General features: G+C 45.3%; 1 protein-coding gene and 1 non-coding gene across 2 annotated transcripts in view; one reads left to right on the top strand and one right to left on the bottom strand.

Annotated features, from left to right (window-relative positions):
* Nucleotides 1-11,336, top strand: part of Ranbp21 (exportin-5-like protein Ranbp21) — a 43,462-nt gene extending 32,126 nt beyond the window's left edge. Inside the window, exons 30-33 of the mRNA XM_077666318.1 lie at nt 433-537; nt 1,825-2,037; nt 3,955-4,053; nt 6,292-11,336. Coding sequence (XP_077522444.1) covers nt 433-537; nt 1,825-2,037; nt 3,955-4,053; nt 6,292-6,438 — 564 coding nt within the window. The 3' untranslated portion in view covers nt 6,439-11,336. The remainder of the gene's footprint in view (nt 1-432; nt 538-1,824; nt 2,038-3,954; nt 4,054-6,291) is intronic.
* A 12,719-nt stretch (nt 11,337-24,055) lies between these two features.
* TRNAL-CAG (transfer RNA leucine (anticodon CAG)) lies at nt 24,056-24,139 on the bottom strand. Its single transcript has one exon. It is a non-coding gene; the product is annotated as a tRNA-Leu (tRNA).
* Nucleotides 24,140-24,981: the final 842 nt, after the last annotated feature.

Genomic DNA, 24,981 nt, shown 5'->3' with positions numbered 1-24,981 from the left:
TGTACAGCATTGTGGGCTGCTACATGGGTTATACGCACGGGTTTAAGATAAAAGTTGTTGACTATGCTCTTGAGCACGGAACTGCGCTGAAGTGTGTTTTGTTCTATTTAAAAGCTAAGTGGTACCACATGAAGTCTTAATTCCACCAGCCTGTTTACTTTCCCGTTTTTACCGCTTCTGTTTTTAAAAAAATATTTTACCCTGCGTAATTAACACACCTTCCAAATTTTCAGAGATTTTTGGGAAAATCACTTTTGTCCTCTCACCCTCTCTCATTCATTTCTTCAGCTATCAGTAGCAGCCTGCAGCATTAGGCTGCTCTTCCTGATGCGGTGTCAATATAGCAGACTTGCTCATCACACTGGGAAGCGGGCTGGTGCAGCTTTGTTTGTAATCAGGGGACAGCGAGTCTTGCCTTCTCTTCTCGCGCAGGAGCTGTGCTCAACTGTGGTGATGGCCGTGTTCAATGCCCTGCACTGGTCGGACACTGCTGCATCGTTCAAGGCTCTGCAGCTGAGCATGCCTCTGTTGAAACTTGTGAGTGCACCTTTGCTTTTTCTTCTTACTCTTCGTTCCTGGCGAGGTCACCTCAATGCTACAGTATAGTGAACTCTGGCACTAGCATGGTGTGTTGACGCAAACTGAGATAGTTGGCACGAGGCGGTGACATCAGTGCCAGCATAAATTTCCGTCCGAAAAGTGAAACTTTCAGTGAAGATGAATCAGACTGACGTGCACCCTGAAATTTGGAAGATTTTAATCCATACCAGTATTGCTGTGCCCTCAGACGTCACTTTGCAAGCTGCTTGCTTATGCGTAGCACAGCGGTGCGCTCAAGCGTTCAAATCAAATCAAATTTTCGTCTCTGGAGGGGAAAGGGTGTCGCAGGAGAAGACTGCAAAACTGGCACCTGTCCAAGCCTGGCCAGTGTGGAATACTGTTTTACGATAAAAAAATTAATCATTACAGAATTGCATATTAAATATCTGCACACAGCTTTGTACAGTGAAGGAAAGAGCTTGTTTAACTGTTAGCAATGAGTACAGAAAAAGAAGTTTTGTGTTTATTAAGAAAAATAAAGAGAATTTGTCACACACTAAAGAGTAAATAATGATTTTATATGCTGTTCTTATTCATTGCTATGGGTTGTAAAGAAAAGCATTGCTAAATATCATTCATAGACTGGGGGAGTACATGGGTATAAAAAGAATGCTTAGGTACCGTTTCTGAGTTTATTTTGTTTGAAAAAAAAAGGCTTTTTAAGAAGGCTGCAGTGCTGTACGGGGCTGTTTTTACAAAAATTCCTGGTGTAGGAGTAATAAGCAGCTCGAGGAGGAGATGACGGGGAGATTTTATTGTTCCTTTTACTTCAGCCAACCAGTGTAGAAGCCGGTCCTTTTAGGGTTAAACTCTGCTCGACAGCCAAATGTTGTATGGCAAGAGTAATGTCTGAAATATCGCTGCCAGGTCAAGCACCATTTTATTTTCTCTCTAGTGTGCTGCTTGCACACTTAGAAAATAGAAAGCTCTTCAGGGAGTTTGTACAATCCCTTGCTTCCTAAGCAGTGTCTGTTGACTCGTGATGGTGACCAGTTGCATTCAGGTGAGCTTGTATATATATATATTTGTACTTCTTTCCTGTCCCCACCGTACCCCTATTTTGTCCACTCTCACCCTCCCCCAGTACAGAGTAGCAGGTCAGAGGATTATAGCTCTGGCCGACCCCTTTGTCTGTCTTTGCAAATGAACCTCTCTCTCGTTCTTGAACATGGCCGGCACCATTTCTATGCTCTGTTGGTGACCTCCAACCGTCCTCCCTTGCAGATGTTTGAACACGGGGTGGTGCGGGACGAAGGCAGCGCGGCTTACCTGCTGCGGTGCGTGCTGCTGGGCCTGCAGGTGCTGGGCGAGCACGACATCAACCAGACGCTGCTGGTCTCCCTGGGGCTGGCTCTGTACCAGGCTGCGAGGCCCCTCTTTCCCGGACTCTGCGCCACCCTGCTCCAGATCCCAGGCTGCACCCCTGAAGCCCTGGAGGTCAGCTTCTTTTGTGGTTAGGGCAAGGGAGCACGCAGGAAAAGCGCACTGGAAGGGGAAACTCTCCTCGGTGCAAGCATGAGTGAATAACTTTGTTAAGTTAAGGTTTTTTGCTTTTGTTCACTGAATCCTCACACCCCAAACAGATTTCTACCCGATAATGTGCCTTCTAGAGAATGTATACTTTCCAGTGCACAGAGCTGAAAACACTGCACAACCATTAGCGGATATTTAGTGCTTATTTCAGAAAAATATTTTCGGTTAACTGTTCTTTTTAACCCTCTTTTAATGCCTGTTATCCATAACATGGCTTAATTTGAGGATATGCTCAAAAAGCACACACTAGAAGTGAGATGCCAAAACATGGGTACCGCCCACATGTATTTGGCATCACTGTATCAGCTGCTGTACACACTAACGACGTCCTGCTCCAGGGCTCTTGTGCATTTAGTGTGGTCCCTGTGACGTTGAATGAATGTTTCCACAGTGTACAAACAAAAGAAGGCAGGTCTTGCATGCACACTGAAGTGCTGTGTAGGAGATGGTAATGACCATGATGAAGTAATCGCAATATAGCGAACTTTCCTCAAATGGAACCTCAAGGGACCAGGAAAATATGATCCATTTATGAGGAGTTCTGTTTACATAGAAAGAAGCAAAATATAGCGTACTATGAGCAAAATTTTATTGTGAAAGAGTAAGGAGCAGATGTGGATGTTTTTTTACAAAGTACTGCAAAGAAAAGAAAAAACAGTGCACTTTACAATCCCTTTCTCTACCTATAAAATACAGTGGAAATGGCCGCTTATTCAGCAGGGAAAAAAATTTTTATGCTTGTTTGCTTTAGCTCTTGCAGCCACCTTTTTTCTGAATGGCATCACCCATACTTGAAAGGTCACACATAAAGAGCTCTTGACTTTGCTTTTGCTGAATAAGCTCTTCAGCATTTGCATTGCCAATTCTGCCTGCATGGGAAATGGAAACCAGAAGTGGAAACCAGAAAAAAATAAACCGGGAAAGGAAACCAGTGACTAGTAAAGTGTTAGGCCCCCAGTTTACTGGAAAAAAATAAAGCAGGAAAGGAAACCAGTGACTAGTAATGTGTTAGGTCCCTAGTTTACTGCAGTTTCCTGTTGATTTGAAAATTTTTTTACATAATGTCACGTTAACAGCAACGTTATCTTTTCTTGACGATATTTTGTTTGTGGACATCAGTAGGGATAACAGAATGATGAGAACCTGGTTGTTTTTTTTTTTGTCTGAATTCTCTGGAACGATAGAACCTGTTAATGAACGAAGTTCTGACGAGGCCTTGACATGCTTGATCCCCCATCTGCTCAAGCAAGCTAGCGCATCGAGCGCTGCAGCGCTGACTGCAAAGCACTCACACGCTTGTGTGGGAAAAGTCACGATATTGCGCCTGTGAAAAGCAGTGTTACTATATTTATACGAATATAGCTTGAGTTTTTTCCGTAACTCCCCTGTTTCAGGAAGCATCTCGCATTACATTTGGAACCAAGCTACAAATATCGCGTGATTTTTTTTCCTTCTCTTTTTTTTTTTTGGCTGGACTTCCGTTTTAGCAGCGATTTTGTTTAACCTGCTATTTCTTTTGTCCAGATTCTACTGTAGCTAAAAAAAATGAATTTCCTTTTTGGTAAACGGTTTTTATGTAACCTGTCATTTCCACATTGTATTAGTACTGTTGTTTATGAAAGAAGTAATCGGCAAAATATAGAGCACTTTGTGTCCCACGTAAAAACGACCGCTTTAGAAAATTCTCTTTTTTTGCATGGTCTTTTTTGCCTGGGCACTTAGTGCCTAGGCAGTTTTTATCTACCCACATGGATGTTCGTGGCTATTAGCGCCTTATTGGTGTCATGTGTCCATTGTTCCTTGTGTTGTTTGTGTGTGCAGGCCTTTGAGTCCAAGCTCCAGCCTCCTGCCGACGGCAAGGCGCTGCCTGAAAAGAAGAAAAAAGACCTCTTCAAGAGACTTATATCTCCAATCATTGGGGTGAGTTTGTTTGGTTGCTGCTGTCATGGCAGGACCACGCTCTGCTATGGGCTATTTCTTCATATCCCTGTGTTCTGCTTAAGGTGTAATGAGCAAGCTGCCCTAGAAAAAGGACTCAGCATTGAGGTGTCAGCTTTGGGTAATGGCCGTGGCTTGTTTTTGTACGAAAGAAACCCACGAAGTTGTGTTCAAATAATAATACAGTAAAACCTCAATACTTTGAACTACAGGTGACTAAGAAAAATGTCCGAGTTATCCAAAGGTCTCAGTTAATTAATGATCTGCAAAAAAAAAATGCTATAAACGGTCCACATCCTAGAAAATTTATATGGGGAAAACCTGGGTGGTGGTTGTCAGCTTTTGAGATGAAAACTGCACGGCCTCAATGATTTCTCATAGTTCTGTCATTGTCAGATGGTTTATTGCGAGTCACTGTTGAGAATATCAACGCAGGTGTGCTCCGGAGCATGCATTAAAACTGCGACCTCAAGGATGCTTCCGAGGCACATGCGCTGTGCGCTTGAGCTCCTGTGTGTATGTTTGGAGCCAGTCTACGCATGTGCATGGCAAGGGATGCTAGCTAGTGCGAATGTGGCGTCCAGGTTTGCATCTGCCAGATATTGGCTACAGCGATGGTTATGAGCGGCTCTTTTCTTTACGCCGTGAAATTCTCTAATCAACTGCGCCGGTGCGAGAGGGGCAGCAAGCCAATGGGGGTACATGGAGGTGCAGAACCCTTTTTTATTGCCTGGCGCGGGGCGGCGCTGGGCGCGTAATCCTCGCAGTTGTTCATGGAGGATCTGTTTACGGCGTTGATGGAACTGTGAAAAATAATCATTGCTGCTCAGTTGTCACCTTAAAGCCAGACGATCATTGTCCAGTCTTTCACCGAATGCATTAGCTGTGAATCAAGCGATTTTTGGAATTTTTTTTTAGGCGATTCAATAATTTGAACAAATCTTCTGGTCACTAATGTCCGAATTGACTACATTTTAGTGTTACCAGAGTGCTCCACAGGCATAGCCTTAGTACTTAGTACATAAAAAAAAATGTATCAATGGAACTTTGAGAACAACTTTATCAGATTTTTGTTCGTATATTCGGGTACAACTCAAGAAAGAAGCGGCTTTTCCCCGTCAAAGGAGCCCCTTCCAGCCAGTGGCGTCGGCCGATTCTCATGGACCTGCTAGCGTGACAACGCAGGGAGGGGCCTATCTCCTTTCATCTGCCTCTCCCTGCATTGTCACACTAGCAGGCTTATGAGAATCGGCCAAAGACATTGGCTGGAAGGGGCTCTTTTTACGGGGAAAAGCCGCTTTGTTCTTGAGTTGTATCCGATCATTGTAAGGATTGATTGTTTGGTCCTTTATGGCCGTGTTGCTGCTTCTCTGGTAGCAAAAGACATGCTTGTTGCTAAATGGGCTTAAGAATTGAATTTTTTTTTCCGCTGCCTCGCGATTCAGTCTCATGACATCAGTACCAGAAAGTGTCCCGGGATCATTGTTTGGAATTGAATGGTGGTATGGTGCAGCTCCAGAGGGTTGTGCACAAAAAAAATGTGTTCTCATCATTGCTGCCTGCTTGTGAAGGCAGGGATGCCTGTATTTCTTTCTCTGCCATTTTGTGGTTCGTAAAAGCTCCGTTTATGTGAAAGTCACTTTTTTGCCAATAAAACACGATAATCTGCCGATACAGGCCAGTTTCAGTTTGTCCTTGGCATCTTTTTCAACCGACAGGGCTAGCTGGTAGCGAAGAGAAAACAGTGCGGAAGAAATGGGACACAGGATAGACTGTTGGCTCTTCACTGTGGCAATAACTGGCCTTAATTACCACTTAGTTTATAGTTGGCATGATGTATGCGCTTCTGTGGGGGCATTCTGTAGAGTTCCTAATAACATTATTCCTTTAATAAGTTAGAACCCCCATTAGGGGAAAAATTGTCCGACGTTGGAGGCGGCGTGTGAAGCCTTGTGGAGAGGAGGCAAATGGAGAGAGGGGAAAGGGAGTACAGTTGGGTCGGTTGGAGGCGACGGGCGGCGAGAGGGAAATCATGGTCGCTAATCAGAGCCAAGGGGTGGCGAGAGTGGCAAGGGGGTACGGCATGGCGTACTGTGATTGCTGGATTGGATCACGCCACCCGCCGCCGTCAAGGGGAAACTCTAGTGCTAACGTATACTCTGCCTCGTGAATTGCATTGATCATCTGTGGCTTTTTTCTTGTCTGCCTTTCATCATGCAGAAAAACATAGGGCAGCAGTTCAAGGCAGCCATCCAGATCATGAACTTGCCTCCAATGTTCAGGCCCCAGAGAATGGTCGTGGAAGAGGATGGCAGTGCATCAGAGAACACTGGCCTTCCTGCCCTGTTCGGTCAGGAGCAAGCATGAGTGGGCTCACATCTGTCAGGCCTGCTTGCAACATTCCTCAAGACAGGCCCATCTCTCTACTTAGAGGGCGAAGTCTTTGCATCAGAGTGTTTTGTACGCATGCAATGTGTGTGTTTTCCACGAAACTTGGCTGTGACGAATTTTCCAAGAGCTTTAGAATGGTTTTGAAGTGCTTACTGTGGTTAAATGGACTGGAAGCTTGTCTATATGCAGCATATGTGTGCAAGAACTTACCTGTGAAACTTGCTGAGTCAGCTTGTTTTGTGTTTTACATGAGGCATCAGAAAACTTAATTCCAGTGATGTTTCTTTGAGCTTCAGAGTGCTTTCAGGCTGCTGACGATGGCAACTAGACTGTAGAGTGTGTTTACGTGGTGTGCATGGAGATCTTACACACGATCTTTTCTTTGCTTTTGGTGGATTCCCAAATGCCTGAAGCTGCTTTAAAAATGTGTAAGTGCACATTTCAACCTACCGCCAAGAATGCATGGTGCTAAAACATGGCTTTGCACAGTAACGCAGTTGCTACGAGTATAGAGACTGCAACAGAAATTGTGCTTCCAGGTTGCTTGGCTTCTTACTTTTGGCTTCAATAAGAGGAAACTGCGACGTTTTTAATGGTGTTCTTCAAACCTCCAGAGCAAGAATTTGTGCTACCTCGTGAACATCATTCTGCAAACATTTTTTTTCGTTGTGTTTTTATCACCACAGTTTTAAGAGCCTAAAGTTGTCTTTCAGTACTTTTGAGGCTGTTCTTTTACTTTTTTCACTTCTAACACTCTGTAAGCAGTGGCTTTCTGCCTACTCAGATGATACTGCTACTAGTGACAAGAAATCTTTTCACACGTTTTCTTTCTTTCTTTTTTTAATAATAATTGGTTTTTATGGAAAGGAAATGGCGCAGTATCTGTCCCATATATCTTCTTTCTTTTTTGAGGAACAGCTTCAAAACACCGCTTCCTTGAAAAGCTTTAATTGCTACTCAGTAAAAGACTGCAGCATTTTGAATGTTTGGAAGCTAGTGTCAACCACTTGGAAGTTCAATTCACAAACCTACTGGTATGGAAGAATGGTTCGTAACTGGTTGGACCCTTGGCTTTCATAATGTTAGCCAACGTGAATGTAGCGGCTACTGTGACCATGGTACCTACTGTGACTGGCCAAGCGCATGGGTTCTGGCGAGCACAGGAACTGTTCTTAGGGACAGGCAGCTTTTTTAATCCAGTCTCTGGCCAGCCAATGCCAGCTGCATGCTTTTCGTGAGACAGATTGCACCTGTGGTGTACCCCTTTAGTTTGTTGCTCAATTGTTTGCTTTTTCTTATGCAACTGTGCTTGCTTTTGTTCTTCATTTGGCAGTGTTTCTTTGCAAAGGTTGCCGGAAGCTACCAGGTAGCCTTTAGCAACAGACATACACTGTAATGTTGCATGAAGGGTGACAGGGATTTCAGACGCTGTACAGATGGACAAGTGACAGTCTAAAAAGAACTGTTAATTGCCTGGTGTATTCACAAAGTCATGACAGTATGATATAATGACTGCACAGAAACTATATATAATACTCATAAAGTGCTGCAGGACACTTCAACTGGTACCCCAGGTTCTCTCATTTGATATGATAAACCCATAGAAGCATGCCTTGTGTTTTCATATCGTGAAATTCATTCATTTTCTGACTGTGAAAAACACAGAGAAGAGCACTGAACTAAAGGAACCTTTCATTTGAGATCAGCTAGCCTGCTGTACTGATGCATGTTTTGGAACTGATGTCGTGAATTCACATTTTCCCCAATTCTTTGTCCGATCATCTATTCCATGTGACATCTAAAGGGCAGGCAGCATTGATGTGAGGGAACAGTACTAGTATCTTAAACACAAAGCTGTGGGTGTCATTGTGTAGCCAGACAAGTAGGGCAGGCCTATGTGTCTAGTCATCTTTATGTTTATATACAGTGTGCAAGCCATTTGAAGACAATTCTACAGTTCGAGGCAAACAAACATATTTAACAGAAAGACCAACGTATTTGTGCTCACTTTGTTGAATGTCAACTTTCTAGTAGATCGTCCACTAAAATCTTCTTCTTCGCTGACGCATGTGATTCCATTTAACGAACAGGCTCAATTCATCGTCACATGTGGCTCCTTTGTGTTAGCTGTAGCTGACAAGATGACCACCCTCAACAGCACATTTCGTTCAGAAATATTCACGTAGTCTTGCCAAAGCTGCACACAATGCTGAGGTGCATTGCCCCTTTCTCATGTGCAGTGCTTACATTCCATGTCCTCATGTCTGATTCTGGGATGTGCCATTAGGTGGTGGACCCGCCGTGGTGGCTCAGTGGTTAGGGCACTCGGCTACTGATCTGGAGTACCCGGGTTCGAACCCGACCGCAGCAGCCGTGTTTCGATGGAGGCGAAACGCAAAGGCGCCCATGTGCTGTGCGATGTAATTTCAGTGCATGTTAAAGATCCCCAGAAGGTCGAAATTATTCCGGAGCCCTCCACTACGGCACCTCTTTCTTCCTTTTGCGGTGGCGCAGTGGCTGAGTGGTTATGGCGCTTGGCTGCTGGCCCGAAAGACGCGTTCAATACTGGCCCTGGCCGTGGCCGTTGGATTTAGATGGAGGCGAAATTCTGGATGCCTGTGTACTGTGGGATATCAGTGCACGTTAAAGAACCCCAGGTGGTCAAAATATCACTGGTGTCGAAATTTCACTGGGGACCTCTGAGGGACACCCCTTCACTGGGGTGTCCCTCAGAGGTCCCTCATAGCCTGATTCGCTTTGGGACATTAAACACTCATAAACCTAATCTTTCTTCCTTTCTTCTTTCACTCCTTCCTTTAGGGCACAAGCATGGGTGTCCCCCAAGATGTGAGACAGATACTGCCCCATTTCCTTTCCACAAAAAACAATTTTTATTTTTTTTAGGTGGTTTTTGGCAGTGGTCCTCATTGGCTTGCAAATCTCAGCTTGTGTCATCGATGTGTTCGCTTTTAACCCAAATATTTATAGTGGGGTAGCTCTCTTCGAATTCCCGTGATCCGCAGCTTATGCAAGAAAGATGGCATATATTTTGGCTTCCTGTGTCAGACAGGAACTTGCTAGCTTGAAACTTTACTGCTGTGTTGTAGCTAGGTGATAATGGTACATCTGGACAGATGTTTTTTAGGGTGGAGTTATGCCACTCTGACGTCATGTTTCCGAAAGCCTTGCGCACCCCGCAGTATTCACATTTGTGGTTTTCTGTGTTCTTTGTCTGTGTTCCTCAGTTGCTGTGGCAGAGCACACCTTACCATCATATAGAATTTCTAGATCATTCAACGAGTTCATACTAAGCACTTTCTGAAATCATTTCGTAGACCTGGGTTAGTTGAATGTGCCTGAAACAAGCACACTGGCACAAATATGAATAACATGAGCTTAGCAATGCAGTCATGCTAACGTACATTTTAAGCCATTGTCTTTCGTCATTGTACTCTGCTGCTTTAAAAAGGCTGAAAACTTCAGTATGAAGAGTAACTGGGTGAACATCTGACATTATCATTCAAGGATAACGAACATGCAGATTTCAGTAGAAAAACTGCATTAAGGGAGATAAAAAAGATGGCTTCCTTTCTGACATTTTCCAAAGGCATTCTGAATGCTTACTATTAATGGGACTTCTGGCTGCTGTGCACATACAAGTGAATCTGTTATATCGTAGACATTTGCTGCTATGTCTTCAGCATACATGTACAGTGCATTAACCCTAGCCGTGCTTAGTAGACAAACTGTTATCTCTACAGCAGATTAATTGTGGGCTTAACTTTTTATAGATACACATAATATACGTACATCAGAAAATGTGCTCACCTACGAAGAGAACGGCAATAATGAAAGCAACAGCTTTTCCTATAACTACTGTGGGCATCTGTATTATAGGCTATACTGGACGACAGACACCCATCAGGAGAGTGCTCAGGATTATCCCTAGAAATGCTGTGTGGTGTACATGTAAAGTACCTGCAGCAAATCACCATATGTTGTGTTTTTTTTTTGTTTTGCGAGGTCCTCTGCACAAAATGCACCCTGACTCTGTTCAGCTTCACCCTGCTTTGCTCAGTCGGTGCGTGTCCAATAAATTGCCACGCTTGGCCTCACAGATTTGAACAACTCTGCTGTGAAAGGCAGATTTGTTTATATATGAGCTCCTTGTTTGGGAAAACAGCTCTTTAAATTGTACAGGCAGAAATTTAACATTGCAAGTTTAAACTGTTCATTTGCTCTGAAGAAATGAAATGCTACTCGTAGAGATTTGCTTATTTGGGTCTTGCATGTGACTCAAGAAGCAAGAGTCTGTTGTGTAAATACTTTTTTGATTGCTACATTTTTGCTGGTTTCTAATGGAAAATAATGTCTTAGTCATGGGTACAACCACATATTTTTTAATCTTTGTTTGTTGCTGTTTACAATTGTTGCTTTATGGATTTATCCATGCACTTCATTGTGTTTTATTTGATGGACAGGATGAATGGACATGAAAGTGTGACGAATTCTTTTATATAATGTTTGATGTAACGCGACTGCGCTATTTCACATTACTGTTTGTCATCAGCGCACCACCATCGTTTGCTAATTGTGCAGTGACCACAGAGACAAATACTAATATCACTCTGTCTTGCATTAAACGCCTGAAATGAGACACATATGTGTGATCCTGTACAATTTTTGCAATTGTTCGTGCCATTCGTGCTGTTTTTTTTTTTCACCTGTCATTTCGGCAGGTGTTCCCATTATTTGCGATTTGGAGAGGTGTGTCAGTATAAAATATTGATAGCCAAACTTCACCACCTGTGTGATCGTGGAAGTGCAGTGTTGATAAGTTTGCTTGCACAGAATAAAACATCTCAAATCATTAAGTTTCTGCCTAAAGGAGTGTTTTGGTGGGCCTTCTGTGCTCCTGCCGCATGCTGTGCAGGGCATCCCTCATAGCATGGGCCAAGGTTTAATATAGCTGCTGCATTTTGCTGGTACAAAAGTCGAGCAGTGTTTGTAGTGGTTGCTCATGGCACACTTTATTTCACAGCGTTGGCTGTTAACTCCTTCCCTACTGTGTGAAAAATGGCCTTATTGGTCCAAGAACTATGAAGTTTAATAAAAATGAATCCAGTTAAACTTTTTTTAATAATATGAGCGTTGTTAAAACATTTCATGTCTTATTATCAACTCTTATTCGCCAAATCCAGGGTTCTAGATGAAATTTCAACAAAATTTGCAAATGCATGCTTGCATCCAGAAAGAAAACAACAACTTTGGGATATACAAAATGTCTGTCTAAAAAATAGCAGCTAGGCCCTCATACATGGGCATCAATCAATATAGGTTTCATTCTTCCGGTTCGCTTATGCTTTTTTTAAGCAAGCGGCTGGTTGGCGAGGTTGCTTTCGCTGGTATGTGGGGAAGTACCACTTGCTGCCACTTCCTCAACAGGATACGGTGAGTGGAATTCTACTGAAAAGGTCGGGAAAATGGGTCTCTCATACCGCACCAAATTTTTGGTCGCGTGTTTTCTTTGAAACGATGCGTTAAACATTGGCATACATTGAGCACCCCGTTCTAGTCGCGACGACCGCTAAAGAAATTTCTTCTTGACAGTGTTTCGGTTTCGGTGTGATCAAACGAACGATGGCTGTGTAGTTTAATTTTAAATCAAGTGAGACACGAAAAACGGCAGTGTGACCGCTGATACGTCTTTCGTTGTTATTCTAGCTCTTGAAGCTGGCTGGTTTAAGTGCTGCAGTGAGTTAAAACTACGTATCCGCGTTAATACTGCAGTTTTTCCGCGCCTCACGTAACCTAAATTTCAATTTACGTCACTGCCATCGGTCGACTGATAAAACAAACTGAAATAACACGAGGGAAAAAAATTCGATCGTAAATTAATTAGTGGTCGTGAGCGAATACCATGGGGTGATCCATTTATTCTAATGTCCAATGAATCATTTCAATGAAGAAAACATGCAATAAAATTAGGCACATATAGTCCTTGAATGGATCAAAAATGGATCTTTAACGTGCACTGACATCGCACAGCACACGGGCGCCTTTAAATAATTCCTGAGCCCTCCACTACGACACCTCTTTCTTCCTTTCTTCTTTCACTCCCCTTTATCCCTTCCCTTACAGTGTGGTTCATTCAGGTGTCCGCCGAGGTGTGAGACAGATACAGCGCCATTTCTTTTCCACAAAAACCAATTTTTTCACAGTGCTGTTTGGAAAAACTGCCCTCGCGTCATAAAAATTAATCATCATCATCATAATTCTTTGTGAACTTAAACCGCCTTTACCCTCTTTCTTGGTACTTTGTGTCAGTAACTTAGTTCATCACTAATCGGCATTTTTTTGCGACAAGGATGCACAGCACGGTACACTTGCCTCTATTGTCTCAGCTACTCAAGGTAATGAGGCACCACAGTTGCCGCGGTTCCTCCAAAGAGTAGGCCATGCCAAACTTTCCATACTGTATGATTAAGGAGCAGTTTTCCAGCACGCGTAGCGTACGCCATGCCATAATTATTGCTAAAGGATTTCTAGTAATCGCCGTGGCAGCTTTGTAGTTCTTCAGCAAGGAAGCTAAGCAGTACCGTTTCCAGTACCTGCGAGACATTCCGCACTGACTCGCACCTGACCCATCTGTGGAAAAGCCGCACGCGACTCCTTAGACGAATCAGTCAGCAGCCACACAGCCTCCAACTGAAATACACGCTGTACCAATTCTCCACTCTGATGTGCACACAGCACTGCACGACCCCTAGATAACGTTTGAAGGGGCTGTGAAGGGGGCTCTAATAAAGTTGCGGCATGCCTGGGATATTGAAGCACGCCGCTTCACGAATAGTGTCCAGCAAGTATTTTTTTAAATGCGCTTTGTAGGTTATCTGTAGTTAAAATTTGAATTTCAGCGTCTTCGCGCCTTTCCCTCTCCTCTCGTCACTTTTTGCACGCTGCATGGGAGGTAGGCACTCCTTCGCCGACCCCACTCTGGGAGCGGAGCTTCTCGACCCGCCGGAGCTAAGCGGCTTATTGGCCGCGGCCACGGTAGCTGCCTGACGTCTGCAAGCATCTAACCAATGGCCACCTCTCACCTTGTCTAAGCAGATGCGGCGGACAGAAGAGGGTGCGAGCATGAAAAAGTCGCCGGAAAGGGCTCGCCAACTTTGACGCGTGATTGTGGGTCGTCTGCTGCTTGTAGAAGAGTATTATTTGGCTCTGGTTTTCATGGCAACGCAGTGCAGTGACTAAGTGAGTTAATGTGCTCTCCTCGGAAGGCGTTTTACGGCCCCTTTAATCTACCCTTAAGAGTACAATGCGGTAGCATTAGAGATCTCTCCCGTACTCCTCTTTTACCTATTAGGTTCTGCCTACATATGCGGAATTATCTACTTGACATTCATAGATCGTCGGGAGTCCTCATATACCACTACTCGCGCAGTGGTGCAGCGGTTAAGCGATCGATGCGCCACGTATTTCCCCGTCAGACTGTTTCCAACACAACCGCCGGTGGGGCTTCCATTCCAAGACTACCGGCGATATCATGGCTCGAGGGTGAGCTTTACTCAGAACCCCGAGGAACGGCGCAGCTATCCATCACGTCTTTCATCCACCCCAATGAGTGTGTCAGCCCGATGGCCTACATGTACAACATTTTCGTTTTATTCTCATAACTTTAATAGGCCTGCTCGGGAACTGTGATCTCCACGACAAATCGTAATGGCCTGCATAAGTGTGTCAGCAAGAACATCAAGGCGGGGGCACATATGCGATTCGCTGCGACGCACCGTTGCGAACGGCGTCGCAACGACCGATCGCAGCACCGCCGCCAGCGTCCATACGGTGTGCGCCTGAAGGTGGCGCCACAAGCGCACGTATTGCTCTCCTCCACCCCGGAACTACAGTGCCTAGAAAACCAGTATATTCTAGGCACTGTACCGGAACGTATTCACCGGCCTGCCTCTTATATCCCAGCAAACAACGTACCTCCCCACGTGCACCCAGAAAGGATGGAATGTCCCAGTACAACATTTATGGAACATTTCCAGGCCGTGGAGGCAGGACACAGAAACACACGCAAAAGGGCAGTGCGCCCACTAATGGCCTAGGTATGTTTTTCGATGGTGTTAAGCAGAAACAGAAACATCATAGCATTTTCGTCCCAGAAAGGTAACTGGGAGAACGTTTTTGGGACCAATGCTTTTCAACAAAAAATACAAATTGGCTCCTCGCTCCCTTTTCTCTCTCCCTCGAGCCAAAAGCTACGGGGAGAGAAGGGTTTGCTCTTGCACTCGCCGTTTTGAGAGATTAAACAGTTTTGTTCGAACAGCCGAAGGAAGCGCAGTTCACCCCGCATCTCTCTCGTGGGCTGTCGGCTCCATATGCTGCAGGCAGGCAGGCGACGGCGGTCTGCCTTTTCATCGCACCGCCGGGAGCGGCGGTCATCAACGTGCCTGTCTTCTACAGTGTTTCCAACTTCAGCACGGTGACAAGAAGTCTCTGCAGGCATCTCCGACTACCAGCAGTCCTCGTTGCGCCGCTGTCTAGCAGAGGCGCAGTAATGGCCTCCCGTCGCTCGCCCGGCTTCCTCGCAGGACGGAAGCCATCTTGCGCACATGTATTCGCGCAGCCCCTAGCCGCTCGCGCGCAAGCCCCAGCGCGCGGCAGCTCTTGCTCTCATCACTGGACTGTCGTGAACTTCGCAGCTTCGGATTCATGGCAGCTTTCCGGCGCACCTCGGCGTGCCCACATAATTCCTTTAAGGAACTGGTGCAGCGGCGCGCGGCGCATCGCGTCTTTTGCGCAGCTTCACGGCCCTACACCATAACGGCGCTCTTACAGGCGTCGTTCGCGGCAGCGGATTTCAAGGCAATGGGCGACTCCTAGCGCGCACTCTGCATCCCGCAGCGCCTAAGACGACTGTGGCGTGTTGTTGGTGGCAGCATGGCCGTCCACTGCGGTCACAGGCGGGAGAGATCTTCGGAGGCCCCCAGACTCTTGCTGCGAGTGCCCATGGATTATTAACCTGCTCTGCCTACATTGCCGTCCTGTCGCAGCGGTATAGTTTGCGTTGTGTTCGCGTCGCTGACTCCCAACCCACCCCCACCGGATTACTTGTGCCTTTATCACGCCTCCCGCGCCGTATTGTGCCGCACGCGTGGTCTGCTGTACCATGGGTGCGGCGCGCCAGGGCTCCTACCTCAAGACGTCCCCCCTTTCCATCCGGCTCCAAGCAGTCTTATCTCCACACTTAGTCACTAGAAAATAAAACGGGGGTGTAGCGAGGATGTACCGCGTATGTTTGAGCGTTCGCTGTGCCGTGAGAAGGCGCAGGACAGAAGGCTGCGTTGAATTCATATATAGAGTTGCAGCATTTTATTTCATAACCGGGTTTCCGATGACAACGTCTTCAAGGTATGTTGGTTTATGCTCGTTTTTTTTATTTTCGCCTAGTAGAATTAATTTTTTTTCCTGTTTTGATAACACGCTCAAGCTTACTCCGAAGCTTGTGCGAGAGGCAAAGCGATAGGGAGGTTTCACCCTGCAGAAAGTCCGTGACCTGAAAACGCGTATCTGTATCGTACGCCCATATCGTCTTTTCTTTTGGCACCCAGGTTGCTCTTTATATGCGTTTGCTTTTGCGTGTGCATATATGCTTTTGTGCCCTTTATAATGTCTGCATAAGGTGCGTAAACTTTCAGCCTGTATTATGTTTTTATTGCTTTATTTTTTTTTTCAGATTTCTCAGAGCTAGAGAAAAATTTGGCCATTAATATATGCTGTTGCCGTAGTGCTCCGTACATTGTGTGTTAAATGGTGCATACATATGCGTCTCCTGTTTGTATATAAATGCAAAGAGCACATCCAATAAACTGAAATTACATTTGTATTGCGCTGCTATTTCCTGTTATATGGGCGGGATCGGGCGACTTTTTGAATTCATATTTCCTTTGTGCGTAAAATTCTACCACATTTCATGTTCTTGTGGCGGGAGCAGTGCAGCACGAAACAAAGAAGAGAGAGGCGGGAATCGACGCTGACTAACAACCAGATTTTTAATGCGCGCTCGTCGAATATATACATCTCGCTCGTGCAATAAGGAAAAGACAGAAGCATGACAAACGTATAAGATGTACACGTGGTAAAATATTAGGGAAATGCACGCAGATAATCAATTTCGCTGTCACGAAACGCTATCAAAAGTATGCTCACGCAGACTTCGCTCTTTTGTCGGATGTTGAAGGCTTCTTCAATCTCCCTGGTCCATTGATCAAAATATGACGTGTTGACCATTCTGCTGTTAAGCTGCAGATCACATTCATGCTTTCTGCAATGTTTTGCTAATTCACTGCTGATGGCGCCCTTTAGGTATCTTTTGTGCTCTCGAAGCCGTTCATTCAAGCAGCGCCCTGTTTGACCAGTGTAGGTGCATCCGCATGATAGAATCAAGTATTTCATAATCCCCCTTTTCACACATTTCAAGATCTTTTTCGGTTCTTTTTCTTGCACTGATTTTTCTTTGCTCCCCGTTGACTTAGGCGCTCAGGCTTTTAATTTGTTGGGTGCTGACATGAACACCTTTACACCAGCTCTTGCGCCTAGCTTTTTGAGACTGTGGGAAATGCCATTAATGTAAGGAATGACCGCGTACGGCTCCCTTTCTTCTGATGTGGTTGTGACATATTTTCTGCCTCTAAGTGCTTGCAGAATCCCTTCTGCGACACTGGATAGCAGTCTCGTCGGGTAACCTGCTGCTTTCAACCGACTTTTCTGGGCGTCAAAACTGCCATCAACTTCATGATGACAGGATCTCGTCAATGCGGCTCTCATTGCTGCTTTTGCTAAGGACTAGAAGAACTAGGACTAGAAATAACGAGTGAACTCCCAGAAAACAACGTTGTGCGATTTCTTGACTTGACGCTAGCCTTTCTAGGCGCTTACATATGCTGGCGGTACGGACCACGAAGCTAGAAGGGACTGCTCCCCTACACATCTGCGCACTCCAATATCATCAAGCGGGGGTAGAAATAACAGCCATGAGAGCCGCATTGACGAGATCCTGTCATCATGAAGTTCAAGGCAGTTTGACACCCAGGGTGTGTTCCAATTAATACTCCCAAGTAGACGGCTACTTAGACGTCTAGCAGGACAGCCGCCATCTTGGGACGCGTTCCATTTCTCACGACGCCGTCTAAGATGACTGCTTCGCCAAAGTTTACATCAATGCAGGCTAACTTGCTGTCTAAAGATGGCGGAGCTGATGTACACGGATGAGCGAGTCGGGCTCTTGCCGGCGTCGGACTGTACCCGGGGTATAGGAAAGGAAAAATGTGAGTCATTCTATTATGTTATTTGGTACGCAAACTAGTGGCTAATTAATCTTCGTGGACGTGCGATTCCTAGCAGTGAATCACGCATTAGAAAGTAGTGCAGTTGATAGCTTTGCTACAGCAGCGGACGCTGTAGGTCTGTTTACGTGATCCGGCATCTGACGATGCCGGATCCTAATTAGCACCTTTATTTTAGAGATTAATACTCTTCGCTGTGGTTGGGTTCCTCGACTGGCGTTAAGACGGCTGGCATGACGGTTAACAAAAGTGTTCTTCTGTTGTTGTATTAGTTGCATCAACTATTTCGCGTACATTCTTTTTTATCTCTACACTCTCAGAACAAATACACCGGCATGTTTCCAATTGATGTTAGTCTTTGCAGGATTAAAGCTCGCTGCTGTATTTAGGTTTCTCGAGTACCACGTACGGCAGACAGCAGGTTTAATGGCACGCATGTGTTTTCCTGTTGCAGTGTATATTAGCCGTATCGCATTTCGCGCATATTGATTACAGTCTTTCGTATTCTTTCTTATGTTTACAGGACCGTCTGAACAAGCACGTTCGAGGAGCAGGTACAGCTTAGCATCAATAATAAAAGAATAATCGCATATCTCTTTAGCGTCGTCTTCGGAGAGCGGCCCCGTCTGCTACAAGTAGACTGACCGATAGGCACATCCACCAGTCCGGTTTACGCACAAAGTCATTGCAGAAAAAATGTGAAAACTTGTTGAAAACACGTTTTTAATGATCTTTATTGCTCAGTTTGAGAAAAATTATAGTACAACTGTTCATAAGCTTTACTTAGATTATTATGCCGCGAGGCGGCGTGAGCAGTAGACAAGTTCCAATACATGGACATGTAGACTGCTTCCTAGACGTCACACTAGACGTCTTGTTAGACGTCTAGAGTATTGGAACGCAGCCCCAGAACCGTCGGCTGAAAGCAGCAGGTTGCCCGACGAGACTGCTATCCAGTGTCGCAGAAGGGATTCTGCAAGCACTTCGAGGCAGAAAATATGTCACAACCACATCAGAATAAAGGAAGCCGTACGTGGTCATTCCTTGCATTAATGGCATTTCCCACAGTCTCAAAAAGGTAGGAGCAAGACCTGGTGTAAATGTCTCATGTCAGCACCCAATAAGTTAAGAAGCCTGTGCGCCAAAGTCAACAGTGAGCAAAGAAAAAATCAATGCAAGAAAAAACACCGGGAAAAAACATGCTAAATGTGTGAAAAACGGGGTTTATGAAATACCTCTGTCATGCGGACGCACCTACATTGGTCAAACAGGGCGCTGTTTGAATAAACGGCTTCGAGAGCACAAAAGATCCCTAAAGGGCGCCATCAGCAGTGAATTAGCAAAACATTTGCAGAGAGCATGAATGTGCTCCGTAGATTATCAACACAATGGCCATCCCGTCATATGTTGATCAACGAATCAGGGAGATTGAAGAAGCCTTCAACATCCGACCAAAGAGCGACGTATGCGTCTGCATACCTTCAATAGCGCTTCGTGACAGAGAAATTGATTATCTGCGTGCGATGACCACGCCTGTACATCTTATGCGTTTGTCATGCTTCTTTCTTATCCTTCTTATACGAGCGAGATGTATACATTCGACGAACGTGGATTAAAAACCTGGTTGTTATTCAGCGTCGTGTCCCGCCTCTCTCTTTGTCTCGTGCTGAGCTGCTCCCGTCACAAGATCATGCACCAACAGCCCAAATTTCCACCTTGTTAAAGCACATTTCATGTAAACAGGTAAGTCTGAATGGCCTAGCCAGCAAGCATTCACGCGAGCGGATAGATGTATTACACCACCTGTAACGTAAGCACGTGCCCGAAATTTGGCACATATGTGCGCTTAGATGCCTGAAGTCTGCATGAAAAAGAAGAAATAATTTTATTGAGCCAGAGCCGAGAAATCGAGCATTAAACTTTTGGGGCTGTCCCTGGGACGCACAACTTTTTGGACACGGCTAGTTGTGGGGACGTTTTTTGGATGTCTTCGGGAAGAATGAGCACCTCCTGGGGAGATTCCAAATGCCCTGATGGGATATTTCAGGGAGATTTTGAGGAGGTTTTGTGTTTTTGGGATATGAAAGCTCAAGAGCAGACTGTGTACATTCTTGTCCTATTCTCCTGCCCAGCACAATAGCACCCTGCCTCTTGGCACCTAACCAGCAGTGGTAGGTTGCTTTGTCCAGCACCTAGCCGGACCTCCAACTTCGGCTAGTGCATGACCTGGGTACAGTGTTTCGCTGCTTCTCGCTGCTACAGTGAACTAGAGTAGTACACTGTAACCTGGGCAGATGACGTCGCAAATGGCAGCCTGGAGGCCGCCTGCAATGCTGTTTCGTAATTTTCTTTACTTTAGGCATTTATTTATTTATTCCAATACCCTAAAAGCCCCCTAGGGATGGTATTACATAGAGGGGACACACGAAGCACTTTGACAACACTTTGCTCGAAACAGAAAAGAGAGAGAAAAAATACAGACATCATTTTGAATTACAGTAATAAACAATAACAACACTATAGCGCAAATAGAAAGCGTAAAAATTCAAACAGCTGGGATTAAGAATACAAAAGCAGCGCAGAAAGAAAAAAAGAATGGAAAAGAAACATCTGGAAGAAGGTAGTGGTATTCGAGGGAGCACAAAAGAAGGATTACTAACTCTATAAAAGTAGAGTGGTGCACAGGTGTGTCACATTCTCATGTGAGTATGCAGCATTTTGTGGAATTTGTCTGGGTGTACCTCGGTCGCAATATCTGATGGTAAATTATTCCAGTCACTTATGGTTCTAGGTATGAATGATTGCGCGTTAAGTGATGACTGACAGACTGGGCGATTGACTTTGTAAGGATGATCACGGCGAGGGAAGATGTGGCAAGGTGGCTGAAAGAAGTCGTCATGCAAAACGTCGTAATGATAAAGCTTGTGAATCAGAGATAGGCGAGCGAGTTTTCGTCGTAGTGATAGTGGATCTGATCCGGCACAATTTTTTTAAAGATGTAATTAACACTGGTGTACGGGGAATAGTCTGAAAAAATGAAGCGAACAGCACGGCTTTGCAGGGATTCAATGTTACGTATGATGTAATCCTGGCTCGGGTCCCAGATTGCACATGCATATTAAATTATAGGTCTGATTAAGGTGGTGTATGCGAGCTTTTTAAGTGTGAGGGTGCTTGCCTTAGTCTGTGTTTCATGATTCCGAGTGAGCGATTAACAGTTGCAAGAGTAACGTTGATGTGATGATGCCATGTTAGATCCGTTTGAAAATCTACTCCTAGGTATTTGTATGTAGTAGTAAGCTCGAAGATATATTGTTATCTATAAAATATGAGGTTAGGATGCGGGAATAGGAACGTGTAAATGACATGCACTTAGTTTTAGTATGGTTTAGGGTCATTTTCTAGTAAGAACACCACAAATTAATCGCCTTTAGGTCTGATTGCAACGCTTGTTGGTCAGTTTCAGTAGTAATTTTACGGTAAATAACACAGTCATCGGCGAACAGTCTTACACGGGACGAGAGGCAGTTAGGCAAATCATTAATATACATTAGAAAAAGCAATGGACCAAGCACGCTTCCTTGTGGAACGCCGGACGTGACTGGAATGAGAGGGGAATTGCAGTGGTTCATATTTGTGACCTGTGTTCGAATTGACTAAAAATCTTTTATCCATGAAATGACTTAATTGTGTGTCAATGTTAGGATGTTTTAGCTTCGTTAGTAGCCTGTGGTGAGGAACGCGGTCAAAAGCTTTGGAAAAATCCAGGAATATGGCATCCAGCTGGTTGCCGACGTCAATACAGGATAGCTAGTCATTAGTAAATCCCGCTAACTGCTCATCGAAAGAATATCCCTTGCGAAAGCCGTGCTGGTATTTGAAGATTATGTTATCCTCTTCTATGTATGTTATGATTTGCGAATGTATGATGTGGTCCAGTAGTTTACAGACGGTACTAGTTAATGAAATGGGTCAGTAGTTAAGAGGGGATGTGCTATCGCCAGATTTAAAAATTGGTATAACCTTGGCTGTGCGCCAATCATTAGGAATCCGGCCGGATGACAATGACTGTGAAAAAAGTGCACATAAGATTACCGAAATGCTTTTTGATGTGCTTTTTAACAACTTGTTGTTGAAGCCAACGTGGTGAGATGCAGACGACATTTTGCGATTATTAAGTAGTGATATGATACCGGACTCGCTGATAGTAATCCGTTGCATAATCATATCTGAAAGTGTACCAAGACGTCGTAGCGGGTGAACGCAGACGAAAATGCGTTGTTTAATATCTGTGCGCACCCTGACTCGGGAACAGAGGCGCCTGTGTGATCAGTAAACGTAATTTCACGATGACTGCTGTGGTTTATTACTTGCCGAAATTTTCCTCCACCCCGAAAAATATCAATAAAAGTTTTTCACTACCAATTTTAGGCAAGACAACCACTGGCCCTTGGATTCCAAGAGAAGGCAAGCGTAGCACGGGGCAGCAGAAAGTTAGATGGGCGGATGAGATAAGTAGTTTGCGGGGATACGGGGGCCGCAGCTGGCAAAGGACAGGGTTAATTGGAGAGACATGGGAGAGACCTTTGCCCTGCAGTGGGCGCAGGCTGATGATGATTAACAGCACCATCCGGGTAGATGCCAGCGGCGGGCCCATGGAAGAAGGAAATAACTCGGGAGAGGCGGTTATGTCACATTGTTTGAAGCCGGCCGTGAAAGCTCCCCCAACTCGGCCGCCGTCTCAACACGCTTGCGCATGAGCCGCAGCAGACGATGCCGCTAGCTACAGTTCAGCCGAGCGGTGCCATTGCAGGCCCTTGCAGACGGCCGCGCCCGTAAGTACTTTCTGTGTGTTTTAATAAAAATGAAGCGTTTCTGGGCTTGCGCGGCGGACCCGTCCTCGGTGCAGCTCACACGGATAACAATAACGCTAATCACTTGGACACAAATAATGACGAGAATCTTTGTAAACGCGCGTTTCTTGTTAGGTAGCCGCGTATATAGCAGAATAAACTATCAGCGCTGTCAAAGTAGGGTTAATTGGAAGGAGCAGATCGCAAGCGGAAAATTTAGATGAAAATGAGGACGAGCCACAGTTGAGTTGAGTTGAGTGGTTGTAAATTACCGGCGGGATTAGCCTTGCAGTTGCTGCCGGCAATTGCTCCACCGTAGCGACACTTAAATAGAAATCACAGAAACACTGCCCGCAAAAACCCAAATAGACAGTCCTGAGGTCACCATGTGGAGGCCAAATCCGTGTCTTGCAGGTAAAGTAGAAGGCGAGAAGCATCCCTTCTACTCGACTGGCTCCCGCGCGGGAAAACAATGTCCTGAAGAGAACTGTGAGGAACTCCTGCCTTCTTGAGGGATCCGAATAACACAGCCCGTTCCGCGTTGTACAAAGTACAGCACAAGAGGTAATGTTCTATGTCACCACACACACCACACGTTGAACACAATGGTGACAACGCTAGGCCAGTCTTATACATCCACGCCGGCGTACGAGCAGAATCCGTGCGAACGCGGTGCAGCAAAGTGGCTTGGTACCTTTTGAGACCCTTGGTCACACATGGCTGATGAGGAGAGCTCCACAAAGAACTGAAGTGGCACAACACCACATCTCTGAACATTTGCTTGACTTCATGAGGGACTCCATGTACTGGAATCCCGGAGAGAGCTGTATGGGCGAGGTTGTCTGCTATCTCGTTGCCTAAGACATCTATGTGCGAGGGCACCCATTGAAAACGTATAGAGAAGCCTTTGCTATGTAGATTCTGCACCAAACGAGGACGAGCCACAAGTAGCAGCTAGGTGGGGGCTGCTGGTACTTGCATAAATAAATGAATATTCATTGCCAAATTTCTTGATGTTAGGTTGGCCCAGCACAGTATTTCTAGAGCAGCGAAAGCACTTCTGCAGCTGCTTCATCAAGCGGTATGCGTACGCGTCTGAAAACTATTTTCCTACACGCATTCTCAGGGGTGACTTCTCTTGCTAAGCAAATAATATACCTCCATACGTGTGCTCAGCAATAGTTTAGAAAAGTACCCAACTGCCACAACAACATTCCTTTGTTCAGCGCCTGGCTGTTTCAAAAACGAAAGCACCTTTGAAATGTCGCAAGGATCAGTGACGTCGCGACCGCTCGGCCATCCTCACGAGAAAATATATACATGAAACCGATGCAGTCTCAAGCTTTCCCTTCTCCTCTTGAATGGTTCAAAAGAAAAAAAAAAAGATGTCAGAAGTGGGATTCGAACCCACGCCCGGAAGACCGGACTGCGACCTGAACGCAGCGCCTTAGACCGCTCGGCCATCCTGACTTTTTTTTTTGCTTCTTCGTTGCCGGGCTTTAACTGAGTACAACAAAAGCATACAAGGGTAGAAACACAAACTACAAAAAGGTAGCCTAGAACCGCCAGAGGGCAGGCCTTGCCAATTCAAAATTCGCTGAGTTCCGTCAAAGGTTCGAGCTCTGCCAGCCACTCAGGGGGAGATGCTTGTGTTTTCAGCACCTCGATAAACTTGTGCATGGTCTGACGAAAGTACAATAGCGCAGGCCGCGCATCCGGGTCACAATGAAGGCATGCCATTCGGGAGCGCCATATGCTATGGAGGCCCGCGAGCATTACTAAATCAAACGGTATGCCATCTTCTTTTGCTGTAGGCAGGAATCGGATTCCATACGGATGCAATGGCAATTCTTTTTTTATGGTCCTTTGAAGGATTTCCCAAAACTATACCCCTTCCCAACAGTGCAAGAAAACGTGGTCAATTCTTTCTGGTTGTTTACAGATAATGCAGTGGGACCCCCAAAGTAGGTAAAACCCATTTTTTTCCCTCGGAAAGATTTTACAGACAAAGTTGAAGTTGAAGAAGTTGAAGTTGAAGTTTATTCCTGTCTTACAAAGGAGGAGCCGGGACTAAAAGCTGTGGCGACAGCTTGACAATGGTCCCGGCTCCTTTACATACCCGGCAGTACAGGAGGAAAAGCGACGGCTATACATACAACAAACATACATACATACAAAGCAAAAGTAAATAAATCAACACTTCGCAGGCCACTTACGCACATCATGCAAAAATGATAAAATAAAATGCGATGGGATGAAAAGGTCATAGATAATCATACAAAGAATGGTGCATAATAATCAGAAAGATTGCA

The sequence above is a fragment of the Amblyomma americanum genome, chromosome 5 (genome assembly GCF_052857255.1).
Source record: "Amblyomma americanum isolate KBUSLIRL-KWMA chromosome 5, ASM5285725v1, whole genome shotgun sequence".
In the NCBI taxonomy this organism is placed as follows: domain Eukaryota; kingdom Metazoa; phylum Arthropoda; class Arachnida; order Ixodida; family Ixodidae; genus Amblyomma; species Amblyomma americanum.
This window is presented reverse-complemented; position numbering and strand designations above follow the sequence as displayed.